The 17,723-nt window shown below is 38.7% G+C and overlaps 1 protein-coding gene across 5 annotated transcripts in view; it reads left to right on the plus strand.

Moving 5' to 3' along the window:
• Positions 1-17,723, plus strand: part of NSF (N-ethylmaleimide sensitive factor, vesicle fusing ATPase) — a 76,726-nt gene that overhangs the window by 46,510 nt on the left and 12,493 nt on the right. For 4 of the 5 annotated variants that reach the window (XR_003085959.2, XM_007421750.3, XM_007421749.4 and 1 more), the window contains exons 13-20: positions 322-417; positions 545-701; positions 1,965-2,098; positions 4,705-4,771; positions 5,367-5,446; positions 11,477-11,611; positions 13,582-13,695; positions 16,638-16,693. Coding sequence is in view for 4 of the 5 variants with exons in the window: in XM_007421750.3 (XP_007421812.1) it covers positions 322-417; positions 545-701; positions 1,965-2,098; positions 4,705-4,771; positions 5,367-5,446; positions 11,477-11,611; positions 13,582-13,695; positions 16,638-16,693 (839 nt within the window). In the remaining variant the exon portion in view is untranslated. Of the gene's footprint in view, positions 1-321; positions 418-544; positions 702-1,964; positions 2,099-4,704; positions 4,772-5,366; positions 5,447-11,476; positions 11,612-13,581; positions 13,696-16,637; positions 16,694-17,120 lie in introns of all 5 variants that reach the window. The other variant, XM_088143367.1, reaches the window with a different exon arrangement.

Genomic DNA, 17,723 nt, shown 5'->3' on the forward strand with positions numbered 1-17,723 from the left:
CACTCCATACCTTTTTGTCCTTACAAACCATTCTTGTTTCCCCAACAGCCATATACCACTTCCTACATTTCTTTATGTTCTTTAAACTTCTTGCCTCTTTTTATTTCCCTGCACACACTCATGAACTCTACTCTGATACAATTCTGTTTCCAAGAGATTTTTTTTAGAAAAAAATGTCTGGACATATTTTTTCTTTTAAAGGGAAACTGAGGCTACTTGAGATTTTTCCTTGTAGTTCCATTATTTGAGCTTTGCGGCCCTATTTTGAACTTACGCTTTTGTTGGCTATCTTGTTAATGTGCTGTCTCCCATTTTCATTAGGCCAGCACTAAGGTGGAAGTTGATATGGAAAAAGCAGAATCCCTACAGGTGACAAGGGGAGACTTTTTTGCTTCACTGGAGAATGACATTAAGCCGGTGAGTGTGTCCTTAATTCATTCTTGTTGCTAGACAGGAGAACAAGTTCAGATCATTCCCCCCCTTGCAAATGGAGGTTGTATATCCACTATTTGCTTTACTACATCTGTTTCTTTCCAACCTGCAGGCATTTGGGACCAATCAGGAGGATTATGCAAGCTATATTATGAATGGCATTATTAAATGGGGTGACCCTGTTACTCGGGTGCTGGATGATGGGGAACTTCTTGTTCAGCAGGTCAAAAACAGTGACCGTACTCCCTTGGTCAGTGTTCTTTTGGAAGGTAGGTTTTATGCTCTATGTTACTTGCTCTACAGAGGATGGATTAGATGTGGTCTACTCCTAGAAAGAGTACTGGGCTTGAAAACTTGCTTCTATCTGGGATGATTTTTGATTATTAGGGTTTTAGAGATCACAGAAGGGGGTCTCTGGCACCTTTGTGGGGAAAGAGCATTCATACTGTTCTCTCTCTTAACACCTTATAGAAGCTTACTTCAGCATCACCTCAAATCATATTCAGTTTGATATCTAAAATGGCTTAACATGGTTTCTAATAATGAGCAAACTGAAACTGGGAACCATTGAAGTGGCTTTGCACACATGGTTAGTTCTAACTGCTGTCTAATATTATGGATGGAATAATACATACTTGTTGCTCTGCTTCCTTAAAGCTTCTAGAAAATGTATGTATCTGAGTGCAGATCATGAAGATAGATATAAAACACTGAACTGGGAAAGAGGCAGTCAAGAAAGATACAGTAATTGCTTATATCAAAAACTGCTGAGAGGTTCATCAAAAGCAACAATGAAGCATTCTCTTTGTGGACAATCTATTTCAGGAATTAGACAAAGAGAATGCTTCATTGTTGCTTTTGATGAACCTTAGATGATCACTAAGTCTACACTCACTAAGTCTACAGTCAGTTTGTAATAGCTCTGCTTAATTAATTAATTTCATCCAGGAAATCTTGGAAGTTCAATGCTATAAAAGCTGTCAAAAAAGGAGTCCTTGTAATCCTTTACATTACCATCTAGTGATAGTGGGAAATGTTAACCTCACACACAGATTATAATCCTGCATAAGAAAGGACAGATCAAGCAAATTTCTAGATAAATGGAGTCAATAAAATTCTGAGTCATTTTGAACCATCCCCGCTCCCAACATCACAAATATAAGAAATTTCAAAATTATTATTTATATCACTTGGATAACTTCAAGCAGGTAGTGGTGGTTGTCAGTGGGATGGATGTATATTGACAAAATATCTGTTCTGTCCCAAGGGCCACCCCGTCAGGGAGGCAAACTTTGTTAGAGGGCACACGGCTTGGTAGTAGAAATCCTTTGTGTCTCAGTGAAGCTTCTAGACTCACAGCTATTTTAAGAACTTGAAAGTTCATGTAGGTCTCAGCCATATGGAGAGATCTTTTCTTTCAGGTATACTCAGTTTTCATCAGGAGACCTTCTTGTCTCTCTTAAGACTGGCAGGATTTGCTGTTCCTTATTACTCAGTTTTGTCTATTCCCTGGGCTATTTTTTTGCAAACAGGTCCCCCACACAGTGGGAAGACAGCCTTAGCTGCAAAGATTGCAGAAGAATCTAATTTCCCCTTCATCAAGATCTGCTCTCCTGATAAGATGATTGGCTTTTCAGAAACTGCCAAGTGCCAGGCAATTAAGAAGGTATACACTACTAATCTGTTCTCTACACCAGTTTTTTTCTTATATATTACTTAGTTATTTTTCCTTCCTGCTCTGTCAGTGCTTAACAGTTTGTTACATACATAGTTTCATAAGTTAGTTAGGTAGCTTTGAATTCAAGTCAAGGCCTAAGACATATGGGTGTGAAAATAGCTTTATAATGGCAAAGATATTCCAAGAGCTAGAACAGATGTGGGTATGCAGATCACATGTTGAGGTAGATAGGCAAAAGCAAAAATATAATCCAGGGAGCATTGTGCAAAGTTGTATTGTAAATCTAAAGGCAGAAAAGACATTGTCCCTGGAATAACCAAGTGGGTATCATTCTGCCCTCTCCAGCCTTTTGTCCTGCAAATGTCTTGCTCTTATTCTTTTAATTCTCAGCCAGCATGGCCAATGGATTTGTTCTAACACATCTGGAAGGCACTAGAGTGGGAAAGCCTAATGGAAAAAGTTTACTTGTGGGGAAGTAAACTTTCCTGGAAGTCACAGGTCTTATATCTCAGGAGTGGGTGGGGAATATGTGGCCCTTCAAATGTTAATAGATTACAAGAACTGCAATAATATCTGTCTTGACCATTGGTTATGTTGGTTCTGGCAGATGAAGTTGGAATCCAGCGATATCTGAAGGGGCTATAGGTATCCCACCTCTGTTTTAACTGAAACATCTTTACCTGTAGAGACCTATCTATGCTTGTCTTGAATATTTCCAAGGATCAGTTAATATACTGCACACTGTTAATAATCTTGCTTTAGAAAGTCTTACAGTTATTTCCAATGTTTAGCCAAAATACACTTTCCAGTAGCAGATTAAATTGTTGCTTAGCTCACCAGAAAGAAGGAAGTATTGTTTCCTCCTGATTATTTACTTTTGATATCCTCAAAAGTTAGGAAACTCTTAACTGTTTTCTGTTTATGAAGAATAATGTGGCATATAAACATTATTGTCATGTTTGATGAAGAGTAGGGTAGTGCAGTGTCTTGGATTCAGTTCAGCCACCTGATCCTAGAATAAGTTCCTGGTTTCTTTAAAGAGTTGCAGAGAGCTGTTGCATTCATTCTCCAGCTGTTCCAAAGCATCTCATCCAAATCAGATTCAAAATGTTGCACACCTCTGTTGATTAGCTAGACTGCGTTGTAATTTTACATAAGAAAAATTTAAGAGAAGACATGTGCATGACCTAAATATGTAAACAGTTATAGTGCTTGATTTAACAAAACTGAATTAATTTTAGTAGCATTGTTGCAGATTTATCCATTTAAGCTTGCTGTTTATTTATTTATTAATCTAATTTGTATAGCTGCCCATCTCACAGAAAAGCGACTCTGATGAAAAAGGTCAAATAAAATCTTGTTAATTCTGACAAAGTGGGGAGAACTTGCCTTGAACTCTCCTACTGGATGTACAAACATGGCCAAAAATATTGATACCCCTCCACTTTTCCCCAAAGAATCCTCATTACAAGTAAATGACATCCACCCTTCTTTATTCCATAGTCCATAGAGCAGACACTTTGCTTTTGATGTATGACTTAACATATTCTTGTAAAAAAATTAAGCAAATACAGTGCTTCCAATAAAGGAGAAAAAAAATTCAGTAGAGAGTAATGCCTTACTTAAAATTGTTCATTGTTGTTTGTTGGATGTTATCAGAGCGTGAATAGGAATAGTTGTGGTTAGTCTCACAGAATAATAAATCTAGGCCAGTTAGGATATTAAATTGAGATGCTTGGGAAGACCCCAGAGAAATTTGTTGGTGGGGGTGGTGGGATGTTAATGAGACTAGTTTATTTAATCTGTTACTCTATTAAAAGAATCATGCAGAGTACAAAAATCTAGTATATCTAAATAAGAGGCTTTCATGTTTCTGTGTAAGGAAATATATATTTCTGTAGCAGGAAAGAACCATTTTCCTATAAAGCAAAGGAAAAATTAATTTTAAAGCATGAAGTATTTTGCCACCTCTCTAGAATGTGGGTGCTACCTGTGGGACATCTGAGTCACAGTTAACAGCATCCCCTTCCAAATCTGGGGTAATGGATGTTTTAAAAAATTCTTTTCAGTAAGTTCTGCATGGCATGGGGGCAGGTAGAGGGTACAACTTGTCAAGAAGAGGTTTAATTTTCCAAAATTTGGAGGCATTTCTGTTCAGGAATTTCAAATATTTAATGAACCCTCCAAAGAAGGGAACCAAATTTACTGGCAATATATAATACCCAATATTTTTCCTTAATCTCTGCATTTTTAGCAGTTTTTGAAATACCTGTTCTTTAGAAGTCTTAGTCTATCTTGACTATGCCTGAGATAGATAGAAGATAGAAACCTTTGCTAAGTTCCTACTCCTGGAATTCATCTTGCATTCTGAGACTATTTTCACAATCTTAGAGTGCATTTTATGCAGAAATCAGTTTCTCCCCCCTTAGTGTTATAACGTCAATTAAAGGGCTTTTCTTTTAAAACAGGTTAAACCAAAGGACTTGAATTTGGTCCAAATTAAATTTTAAATTACAAGCGGCAGAGCTTTATTTATTTTTACTTAAAGGCACAATTAACAAAATGCTTTGTTACTTCTTCTTCCTAACATTTAGATCTTTGATGATGCTTATAAGTCTCAGCTCAGCTGTGTGGTGGTGGATGACATTGAACGGCTTCTTGGTGAGAATGCTGGAAAAGGGAATATCTGTGAAGAAGGACACAATCAGATGAGACTGATGCAAAGCCTGCTTAGGGCAGGAGTGCTTTTGTATGGAAAGAAAGGCTCTTGTGGCTGGTGGGCCTGAGCTTGGATATGGAGGTAGCATTATGGAGGCAGTTTATGGGGATGATGATGGTAGAGGTTGCACCCACCTTTCATCATTTGGAGGGCAAGGTAAAGCAAAAGCCATGCCAGGGAGGAGATGAAGGCAGATACCAGAAGGATGAAAAGTGGCTGGGATCAGAGATTAAAATAAAGGAAAGTTTGATTTAACCTGCTCTGACTTATCCACTCAATGGGTTTAATTGTTATCGTAGTTGGTCTCCTTATTGATATTACTTGATATTAGCCAGATTTGGGTGGTGGCGGCAGCGCTCAAACAGAATTTGTTGGGGCATTAGTTAACTTAATACTGCGAGTTCAGACTTGGAAGAGAATAACTGACCCAGATCTCCAAACTTTGAAACAGAACAATATTTGAACTTGTTGCCAGTGTGTGTACATTGCCGCAAACTGTGTAAATGTGTGTGTTGTTTTGTTCTCTTAAACTTTCAGATTATGTTCCAATCGGGCCACGTTTCTCCAACCTAGTGCTGCAGGCCCTTCTGGTGCTATTGAAAAAAACACCACCTAATGTAAGTAACGTGTCCATGTTTGTAAACTGAACTATGTCCTCATCTGAGACCAAGAGGAAGATAGAACAAATTCAGCTACGTAGGACAGTTTTCTCTTCATTTTTTAAAAGAACCTGTCAGAGTCTTTAAAGACCAATGACACAGTTGCATATATTGAAGAGGTGAGGTATTTATGGAACAGTCTTATACATCCTTTCAAATTAGAAGAGTCTTGGGTATGTTTCATGTTGGGTGGCAAGTCATTTTGTCTTTCTGCTTTATCTAATTCTTTGGGTATTTATGAAGGAGAAAATTAGCATTTCTGAGTACTGAGGTATTAATGAGAAAACTAATTAAATGTAAGTTATTCTGCATAGTGGCATGCTTGTATGCATGATAATGTCATTATGAAGCTGCCGTATAAAGACTTTCAGGCTTTATTTATTAGATTTATATATTCATCCATGTTATGTATCAATAACCCTGGGTAGCTTATAAACAATAATAAAACAATAAATAAAACCAACATAAAAACTCCCGGCTCCTGCAAAAACAACACACCACTCGCATCCAACAGACAACTTTCTTGGGCTTCAGGCATAACTATCCCAAAGCTTGTGGGAAAATCCAGGTCTTCAAGGCTTTTCAGAAGGCTAGGAGGTAGGGGCCTGTGGAATCTTGGGGGGAAGATAGATAGATAGATAGATAGATAGATAGATAGATAGATAGATAGATAGATAGATAGATAGATAGATAGATAGAGGCCAGGCCAGATGGTATTATTCCCATCCTGTCACTAGTGCAGCATGTCTGCCTCCAGCTTCCTACAAATTCTGCCGACACATAAGTGAGCCATCTCTGGTCTATTGTAGCATCATGCTGTGAGGCTTATGTCATCATTTTTTATGTGGGCTTCTGCCAACCACTTCCTAGACTTTCCTGTAGCCTTTTTGGGGTCTCTCTCTGTGTGTGTAGCTTGAACTTTTGCAAGAATACAATTAAATTTCTTACCAAGTCTATTGGTCCACACAGCTCATTTAAATTATTACACTTAGCACTATCTAGATGTCCTGGCATTCTTCAGCTTTGTAAAAATCCATCTGGAGAAAAAAAGAAAAATCCAGGTCTTTCCCTCTTTATTGACATGTGGTCTGTGTTTCTGTATTTGTATATTCTCTTAGACAGAAGTTCTTTTAAAAGCCTTTTAAAAATTAATGTTCAAGTAGATTTTCCAAAATAAAAGGAAGAAAATAAATCCTCCCTCTCTGAGCTCTTTTATTTTTTTCATGTTTCCATGGGTTTTGCAAGGAGGAGAGATGAGGGGAGGGGATTTTTCAGAAAGCGGGGGGAGGGAGAGGGAAAAGAGAGAAGAAGATTGAAAAGCCCTGTCCCAGCAGGGAGCCAAGCCAGAGAAAAAAGCATTTCTCTGAGAAAGGAGCAGTAACAGCGCAGCAACCCGAAAGGCTTCCTTCATCTACATGCAGAGTCACACAAGGCATTGGATGCTCGGGAACCCCACGGAGGCTTCACATGGGGTTCCCTGCTGGTTCCTCTGAAAAAACTAACAATTAGACTTAGAGGGTAAAAGCCCAATGCAGTATCCCTCTCTCCTACCCTCCCCCTTTTTCCCCCCTTAAGCTAGACTGACAATTTGGGTAGTGTTATGAAAAACCCAGTAAACTGTTTTGGGGATCTTCTGAAAGGGGCCTGCTTAAGACACCCTCCCTATGTTGGCCCTACAAATTTCCCAGGGGAGGAAAAAGTATGGCACTTGCTGGAGTTAGACCAACGCATTAGCACAAAACAATTCCTTTCTGAGCCTCAGAGGTGTTACTTATTTGTTTGTTTGTTTGTATCTAAACTTATTTTCAGGTTACATCAGAAGGAATCTGATCGGTTGAGCCCACGCTTATGCCCATGAAATCCACCCCATATGAAATTCGGTTGGATTCTTTTCCTTTAGTGCACATGACGCTTGAAGTTACCTTATAGTCTTTATGGGAAATTCCTTAATTCTGCTGTATTTGAGAAGGACATATTCTATAATTTGGTGGTTTTCATTTTGTTACTTTCCAGAACCTGGAGGTTCCTTAAAAACTGTTTCTCAGTGAAACATTGGCCTCAGAGTTTAGTATCTGAGCCACTCAAGGGATGCCTTTTGCAGAATTTGTAGTAAGCATAGCCAGCAGTTGGGGAAGATTGGCCTAGACTTTGCCCAAGCCTTTTTAGCTTCATTCAGCATTTTATTAAAAGCTGATGAACAATGCAGTCCATTAATCAGGATAGAAATGTGAAAGGGGAATAAAAACTGTTCAAGTAACATTGCTATAATAATGGGAAAAGGTGACCTATTATTGAATTTTCTGCCCCAAAAAGAATAAATTCTTTCCAGGAATTATGTCCAGAACTTCTTGGCATTTCACAAGACCATTTATACCAAATAAAATCTCCTCTTTCCTTCCATAAAAATTTGAGCTACCAAACTTAAAGATGAAAATCTGCCATATATGTCCAAAAAAAAAGGCCTGTTCCTAAGGGCACTTTCTTGTTCTCTGAGAGCTGCCTCTGCAGCTGCAGACAGCCAAATCCTCTGGTTCTAGAGAATCCCAGGGAAGATGGTTCTTTTCTTTCCCCACACCTCTGTGTGGGGAGAAAAGCACCTGCCTATGTATGTTTCTAATCTTTTCCTTTGCAACTGGAGATGCTGGCTCGCACCATGTCACTGCCTCCCAGTCTGCAAGTCTGCAACTTGCACGTTGTGGCAGTGGGTGTGATGTAAGCAGATCAGTGGGCTGCATTTCTTCTCTGTTGAGGATGATTTGCTGTGTGGTAAGGCTCATAGATAGTTTTGCTGGAAAGCAGCATTATTATACTAGTTTCCCCACACTACAGATACAGTACAACTATACGAGAGATAAGATCAGTCTCCCATAACAAGTTCAGACTGTAAATTAATAGCCCACATAGATCTGTAAGTTGCCTTTTTACATACAGAAAGTTCTGATATCTTTGAGAAAATATTTTCTTAGATGTTAAGACTGGTTGATAATCAAAAGAAAAAACTGGTGTCCTCTTGTCCTCATTCTTTCAGATAAACAGCTCATCTTTTAAGTTTGAAATGCTTAAAAAAGGGAGCTGATTTTCTTCCATACCCTTTATGAGTCAATTGCTCTGTCTTGAATCTAATACTTATATAAGAGTAATCTGTACTATGTTCTACTCCCTCTTCAGAAAATTTAACATCTTTATTGAGACCTGGATAAAAATTACAGAGGCTGTGAGAGATTTTCCCAGTGGAAAAAACAGTTTATCTCAGTTCTTCCATAATCCGCTGATAATTATACTGCCTGGTATAGATTTTAGCTCATGATACAAATTAGGGGGAACAGGTGAGACTAACATGAGCCTAAAGGCCCAGCAACTGGATTTTTGTTCATTTATAAGGAAGAAAAGACATTTTTAAAATGTTAGTTTTAATGAGTATAGAATCATTAGGAATAATGATAAGAACAAAGGTGTGGAGATCAGAAATTTTGCACTTAAAATTAGCTTGTATGCATATGATTTACTACTCTTCTTCACATGTTTTATCTGTGAATCCCTGAAGGGACTGCTAGATTATATTAGGGTAATTTCAGCTCTTTATGGCTCTCTAAGTGTCAGCAAAATGCTTAATCCGTGATGTAGTTAGCATGAACTTGAAGAGCCCTGGGTCATTGCTTGTAAGTTATACCACACAAGTATTGGACACAGATGTGAAATTACTTGAATGAAACGTGTGTAGTCAGAAAGTGGAATGAGCCATGTAATTGGAGATGTAATTGTCGGATTGTAATTGTTTAATTGTTTATATTTAATGTAGTGATAAAACCGTATTAATCTCTTTGTTATGCATCCATCTGGATTTTGGGGGGGGAAAGTTTTGTTTTGTTTTTTACAAAAAGCAGCATCCATATGTTCTGTTGAATAACTAAAATCTGATGCTTCCAGCAGCTTGTTTTTAGTAGCCATTACTACTGTCCTTTGGCCCAGTTTTTCTGTTTTTAAAAGATCCAATAAAAACTTAATTTTTAAATGGGATTCCCAAAATTGCATGGCTAATACTATTGATGGAAGAGCAGAATGAAAATCCCTGCCCATATGTTGGCCAATCTTTAGACCAGATTGTTGCCCTACTCTTGGAACAATTTGGGTAAAACCTGGGTAGTTGAAAATTGCAAAGAATTGCAATCTTTTTTAGCTTCATCTATTTGGAAAAATAGCACTGCCAGTTATGCTTTGCCAAACTGTGATAAGTATGATTTGTAAGAAAGAAAAGGGAGTTATTTCATCTGATTTGATGCAATAAATGTGCAGATGGAAAGTCCAGGGAGAGGAGATGTGATCCCCTGCACCTGCTTATTGCATCCCACCTATATTGCACCTACACTCTTGATACCTGCTAGGGCTCCCATTTCAGTTTGCTCCATGGGTTTAGTTTGGCCCTTGAGAATTGTGTTTACCACTTTATTTGTTAGATTTATATCTTTCCTTCTGTACAGGAGCTCAAGGCAACATAAATAGCACTCTATCCTGTTTTTCCCCACAGCAACCGCCATGTGAGGCAGGTTGAGCTGAAAAAGAGTGGCTGGCCCAAAGTCATTCAGAGGGCTTCTGTGGCTGAGGGTGGTCTAGAACCTGACTTCCCCAGGGTCAGTCCACACTGGTTGGCTGTACTTTGGAAGAATTACAGTTACCTGTCCATCTGAGTTGGACAATGACATCGTTCTAATACTTTAGTATCTTAATTGTTTTCCTAGTTTAGATGAAAGGTGTGTCTGGAAGTACAGAGTCACATTTTTCATCATGTGCTTGATAACCCATCTCACCAGTGTGTGTGTTTAAACTTCATGACCTTCCAGTTGGCAGTGTAGAATTATTGCCCAGGTGGGCTCCATCTTTCACCATAATGATTGCTTTATGGCTTTAAAAGCATAGCTTTCTCTACTTCTAGCAGCTGGCAAAACTGTTCTCTTTCAGATATTTCCCCACTTTTTTGTGCATAATCAGGTGGATCTTGCCAGAGGTTAGTTCAAGCACTGGAGTGACTCTTGAGAATCAGAACGACAGAAATAAATTTAAGGGGGAAACAAACTGCTCTACTAACTTTAAGGACACTGAAAATGATTATTGGTGTACAGTGTCTACTATAAAATCATCTATTTTGTGAATTTCCCAGAGTACTTTGGATGTTGAGTGCTATAGAAATGTAGTTAAATGAGTAAGATTTTTAAATGCTTTTTTAATAGTTTTAATTAAACTATTAATTTTGGTTTAATGGTGTTTTCAAGCAGAGACCTGAACTGCTGTTGAGTTCTGGACTACCTCTGTCAATCTCCTGTTTTAGTCCTCAGAGCATCTCACTGAGGAGAGAGAGAGGTATTTTCAAATTAGAAATCCAGGCAAGATCAGTGATGAATCAGGCAGTTTGATACTTTCCATTTGCTTAATAGGAGCCTCTTTTTTTCTATACTATTAACCTAAGTCAAGCTATGCTACAAATCTATGCCAGTTTGACTATAGTGATTTATCCCAAAAGAAATCTGGAAAGTATAATTTGACAAGGATATAGGGAATTTCCTTAGCATGGTCTTCCTTTCACCGTTCTATAGTTCTCAGATTCCTTGGGAAGAACATTTAAATAGCTTTTTAAAAGAGCTAAAAAATTCATAGAGCGTAAGACTATCAAAAACTATTATCATTGGTAGTTAAGTGGTACTTCCATGTTTACCTGTAAAAAAACAAAACAGCATTTGAAAAACAGTTGCTTTCAAGCCCTCCTTGGCTTTCCTGGCTTCATGTGACTTGCCTCACTGGGAAAAGGTGGGTTGGTTGCATCACTGAACTGATCTAGCAGGATGAGCTTACTTAGGCAAGAAAGACTTTTAAACCAAACCGCCAACTATTGAAAAGGAATGATGAAAGCCAAAGTATTAAACTGTATATGAGTCCTTTCCAAAAATAAGTTCACTTTCATTTACCTTTCTCCTCCCATTTTTTGCTAACATTCAGGGTCGCAAACTCTTGATCATTGGGACTACTAGTCGCAAGGATGTCCTGCAGGAGATGGAGATGCTAGATACTTTTAGCACTACTATCCATATTCCCAACATTGCTACGGGGGATCATCTCATGGATGCCCTGGAGGTGAGGAGACCACTAATGTGTCCTGGAAGAAGGAATTTGAAAAAAGAACCCAATTTCTTTGGGGTTGTAGGACAGATTAAGTCCATGGATCTTTTGCAATTCTGTTGTCAGTCCCGCTAGGTAATCAACTCCACAGGAAGGCTGAATCTACTTTTATTGAGATTGGCTATAATAATGGAATCTTGCAAATCTGATTGTTCTGTATCACCCCCTCCTTCTTATAGTTCAGTGAATTAGGGAGGTGTCTGTCTGAGCCACTTCTGAATGTTATTTGAACGTTTTGGACTTCAGCCCCTTCAAGGTCATCTTCCTACAACTCTACACTTGAAGATTTATGGGGTGAAAATATAACTTTATCTTGGAATGAAGAGTAGAAGTGGCAATAAGTATTTCTCCTGTCCATGATTATTGAGAAATAACTACCACCTAAAATCTATGAATGGTACCACTTAAAATGAAAAAATGTACTGAAACATTTCAGTAGGTAAGACTTACCAGTAGGTGATTTTCCTTGTCCAAATTTAAAAGGCCCGATAATGTCCAAATTTATTTGATTATTTATTTTATTTGGTGAAAGCTGCTTCTATGCAGTTTTATATAACTATTCCTTTGGAGGCAAGTTTAAGATTCTAGAATTAATGGAGTTGGGAGTGAAAGAAACCCATATATGTATTTAAGTTACAGCTGCTATTTTGGAATTAGCATCCTCTTGAGTTGAATAATCTAAAGTAGAGCTAATTACTTTTCCCAGATACTGCTGGTTTTATATAATATAAACTGCAGTTGTTGAAAGCAAAACAATTAATGCTAGGGCTATGCCATTGAATTGGTGGGTTAGTTAGGTTAATTTATTGTAACATTTCTAATAAACTTACAGTATTTTTCTGTCTATAAGATGATACTTTTTTCTAAGATAGTTAGACTAAAAATTGAAGGGCGTCTTATGCAAGGAAGTAAGCCGAGGAAAGAACTGCGTGGTTGCAAAACTGCCCATACTTTGTCTCTGCAAACAGGCTTCCTCCAATCACGAGCCTCCAATCACGAGTGAAACTGCCCATACTTTGTCTCTGCAAACAGACTTCCTCCAGTCATGAGCTTTATGTAACTGACGTCAGCTGATGCTGAACAAACCAATTGGAGGAAGTTTGTTTGCAGAGACAAGCTATTGGCAGTTTCACTCGTGATTGAATGTAATCAGTTATGCAAAAGAGCATGGAAATAGAGCTGCAGAGAGAGAGTTTGGACCTCCTCCCACCAAGTGTATCAGGTAAATGTTACCTAATTACTAAATAAACATGTGTTCTGCGCTGTCTTTAAAATATTGATTTCTTAATTTTGGGTTGGAAAAGTGGGGATCGTCTTATACATGGGGGCGTCTTATTGATGGAAAAATACGGGTAAATAGTATTTCCAATTAGGATCTCTGTGTTAATGTCAATACTGTATAGTTATTAGTAGTTGGATCTACTAATTGCAGTGAAGTGACAGAGTGAAAACTTGTTACTAATTGAAGCCCCACTGATTTCAGTAGTTACTGACTGTGATAGTCTAAGTTGTACACAACCTGTTAATGTTAAGAACATTTCAAAAGAAACATTATTCCTTTTCCCTTACAGTATGTAGGAAGGAATCTCTTCTAAATGTTACGATATCTGTGTTTGTGTTGTGTCATGTTTATACAAATGCCCGACATGATGAAATAAGGTGAAATAAGGTGAGGAAGAGGGCAGTGCTCCCTGCTTTCACTTCCCTTTTGATTTCAAAATTTGATCTGCTTCTGTCTGGAGCAGGAGATTTGGACATCAACTGAAATGATGAAGATTTCCATCTGGCTTACCTTTGGAGTGGTCAGTGTAAAAAATCCTGCTTTAGAGCAGAAAAGGGGGTCCAGAGTTATCCAGGTCCCATCCATTCACCTAACTGGGCTTTCCTTATAACACAGTTGACTTTCTTTTTCCAACCTCTTCTAGCTCCTGAGCGGCTTCAAAGACAAGGAACGCAGCACCATTGCTCAGAATGTCAAAGGGAAGAAGGTCTGGATTGGCATCAAGAAGCTCCTGATGTTAATTGAGATGTCATTGCAGGTAAAATGCTGACCCTTAGATTAGGTCAAGAAGTATATTGTGTGGCCCTCCAGAAGTTATTGGTTTGTGGTTAAGTGCTCCTTCATCATTTGCTATGTTGCCTAGGGTTGGCAAGAGCTGAAGAACATATTTGGAGGGTCACATCTGGTCCATCTCTGAGCTAGACATATAGGTTGCTTGGTCCCTGGTCAAGCCAGGATATTAAAGGAAGGCACTGGGCACTGGGAAAATAAAAAATAGGGTCTTACTTTTTAACTTCCGCTTAGGGATTAATTATGAAATACAGCCTCTCAGTTCTAAGGGTTCAGAGCAGTTGATGTCCCAGACAACTGCATAATGAACAGTCAGTTATGATGAAACCAAATAAAATATGGACCTAGAGTCCTACTTTCAGCTGTGTTTTAACAAGTGTTAAAATTAACACTGTATTGAAATGTCTTTTTTTTTTCTTCACATAGTAGATAGCAACTTGATTACAGTGGGGCAGAAGATGGCAATTTCCACTTAAAGGAGAGGCCACTTCTTTGCATATTACAACAGACCAGAGAAAAAGGCTTTCTTGTAAACATTTTGCAACTATTCAGTCTTCTCCAACCTGATGCCCTCCAAATTTATTGGGATTACAACTTCCAGGTTGCAGGACATTTTAGTTGATCATTGGCTTCTGTCATGTAAAAGGGAAAAAAAAGTGTTAAAATTATTCCCTTCCCACACACACATATTGAGAGGCAAAACTTTAGGGATCTAGTTTCTATTAGACTATGACAAATTGGTTTTATCATTCACATTTGCTGTATTAGACTACAGCTGATCAAAAGCCAGGTATATGAATCATCATAGTTTTTTTAAATTAATTTCATGCCATCTAGATTATTAGTGGCTACCTAAGACAATTCTCCAGCCCAGACAGATGAATCATTTTGTGAAGTGACCTGCTTCCCATTTTTTCATAAGAAGATAGTGAAATCCCAGCACTGCCCAAGAAACTTAGCCCATGAATCTAGTTAAAGTTTACAGCTCTTAGCTTGGGCATCAGTGTGCCAGTCAAATGGAAAATTGAGGTCAGGTATGCATTAATAGAAGGGATGCATACGGGCAATAGCATTAGTTATGATAGCTGGATAGAATCATGCGCAGAGGCAGCGCTCCTCTGAATGCTACAGACAGGCAGGATACAGCCATCCCTTTCTTCATTATGTTCTTTCTGTCTACTTCAAAGGTATCTAATTAGTCATAGTTCCACAATTCTAAATGTAGGACTCACCCCGTTAGCACTTTTTTTTCTGGGAATTTGTACCACATCGCTTGGGTGGTACACTTGTGGTCTAGAAAGCACTTGTTTCTAGACCCAAGCTCCAGACTAGGAAGTTCGGACTTTGCCAGAATGCTTGGAGAGTTGCTGCCATTCAAAGCTGATAGGCCTGGGCTACATGGAACAGTGAACTGGCTCCACGTGTTCCATTCCCACAATCTGCATCACCATTTCCTAAACAAGCTTCATTTAAACAAACGTGAGCTGGGTTGGCCTTTTCGCACCACTTTTATCCTGATCAAATTGAGAGATACTTGGCAATTGGTAGATGGTGCCATTAATCAGCAGCAGTGAGTGATTCTATAGCTTTCCAGGATTGGTGCCTGCTAATCAGCTGTGGCTGGTGTAACTATAAATGAAGACTTTCTGCCTCTTTCTCGGACAGCTTTTAAGTATAAGCCAAGAGGCATGCAATTCGTCACTGTGTATAAACGCTTCCCCACTCCCTTCGGAGTGACTTGTTCTTTGCAATTCTGTTGAAACTTGTATAAGGCTTGGGATCTGCTCTGACTGGATGTCACCTGAGGGTACAAAGTCATTTATCTAGATTACTTTTTCCTCTCTTTCCCTTGAGTCTTTAATTTCATACCTGCAGGCAAAAGTCAGTAAGTTATTGCTCACACCTATTAAAGTGTAATGAGCAGAGACCTGTACCATTTGACTCTGGCCTGGTGATGTCCAATTTCACTCTTTTTATTGCCTTAAGAAGGTCCCTCCTGGTTGGTTACTGGTCCTGCATCTTTAGTACCTTGAATTCCCACGATTTGATATTCAGAAGTGGGAAAGGATTGCAGGATGGAATGAGGGATGTGAATAAAAGACTGTGTTGTGTTCCTTCTTCCCTTTCTAGCTAACAAGCAAAAGGGGGCTGATTTGTGGAAAGGCAATTGTATTTGATTTTTTCCCCCTCATTCCTATTCTTTTATCAGACACACTCCTTAGCATTTTGAAACTGGATTTGAAATGAGGCAAAAATGAATAGTAGATCTGCACTCATGAGTGAGCTGGTACAGCGGCATGCTCTTTTTGCTTTAAGAAAGCTCAGTGCTAATTCTGTCTTCTGCCGGTGGCCAAGGAAACAAGGCAGCAAACAGAAGCTGTAGAATTGACATGGCTTCCAAATCCATGGGAGGAACCAGTAGGTGCTAGCCTGGTGTGTTTGCCATCAATCCATATCATAGCTTAGCATGCTGTATGAACTTATTTATTGCCTGCATACTCGTTATCTATTTTAGCAGCTACAAAGATCTGCATGGTTCAATATTTCAGCATGCAGAAATGTTCCTTTTGCAAATTCTTGGGCTGAGTGCAAGAATTACAGAATGGTCATATCTCTGCTTAGTGCTCTTTTCCTTAGAATATTGGATTAGCCCTCGGCAGCTCATTGACTGCCTTTGAGGCCAGTCACTGTTTCCTAGCATGAAATTGGGGGTGAGGGGAGTAGAAGTAGGAAGGCCATATACACTGACTTTGGTTCTTTAGGTAAAGGAAACCGTGATAAAACATTTTTTGGTCTAGTTGACCCTGTCTCTCTTATCTTTCCTCTTGTTCTTCACTGAATTTGTTGTGATCAGTTGGAGAGTGTTTGTGTATTAATTGTGTGTGTTTTTAATACATATAATACATGAAGATGGATCCTGAGTACCGTGTGAGAAAATTCCTGGCACTTCTACGAGAGGAAGGAGCGTAAGTAATAAAATAACTGTTAGGAATGTGTTTACCTAATCTGCGTGCATGCTTAAGAACTATTTATCGCTGGCCAAATAGGGATTTTGCAGGAGCACTTTTTGTAAATTTTGTTTTATGAAAGGATTTGTTATAATTCATGGCAGCTGTTGAATTATTCCATCCCAAAATCAGCCTGTACCATTGGTTAGGACTTTTCATGCTGTTGTGTTGACAGCTGATATTGCTATATACAGTATGTGTGTGTATATTAAAAGGGATGGAGTTTTTATGGCTCAAGCATGCATATGAACCATGCTTTGTATCTCCCAAAGTCTTATCCGTATGTATTTCAGGACTGGCTCTGATGACTCAGTTCTGTGGGAGAGGCACATTTTTGCCTGTTCTACAGTCCCAGCTTACACATTGTCTTGTACTCTAATTCCAGGCCACTTTCTGTCACCAACTGATTCAAACTCAGATGCAACGCTTCATGCTCAAAAGTGTGTTAAGAAATATGCTATATTTCTTCTGGCTTCTGTCTTTTCTCTGAACATGTAAAACTAGCACATCAAGGAGCAAGCAAAGCTAACAGCTTGTCTCCATGACATGCTGGTTTCTAGTAGACAGGGTTTTTGGTGGAAGAAAATTTACACTAATGTGGATTCTCCTTACATGTGAATTTGTGTACCCACATGAAACATAATCACCCAAGGGATAATATTTGAGACATTTGTGGATGTCGAGACTGTTTCTCTTCTAGTTAGATCTATTCAGGTCTAGTAGGAGGGATGGTACCTACATTTGGGTTGATGAGTCTATAGTTTAATCCTTTCGTGACTTCTAGGAGCAGAGATTGTGCCAGTGCATTAAAATGCTAGTTCATTTGTTTAGCAAATGAGCTCCAGGCGACCCTCATTCAGGTGACCTCCTAATGCTGGGATGAAATAGAATTCACTTCTCTTAACCAGCATGTTAGGGAAACAGCTTTTAGCTTTGCCATTTTCCCGCAGCCTGTCGTAATGCAGAGTCAGAGTACAACCCTCTTTTT

This window comes from Python bivittatus, unplaced genomic scaffold (assembly GCF_059951505.1).
Source record: "Python bivittatus isolate LINGU-HERP-01145 unplaced genomic scaffold, Pbiv_v1 ctg000410_np1212, whole genome shotgun sequence".
Taxonomy (NCBI): domain Eukaryota; kingdom Metazoa; phylum Chordata; class Lepidosauria; order Squamata; family Pythonidae; genus Python; species Python bivittatus.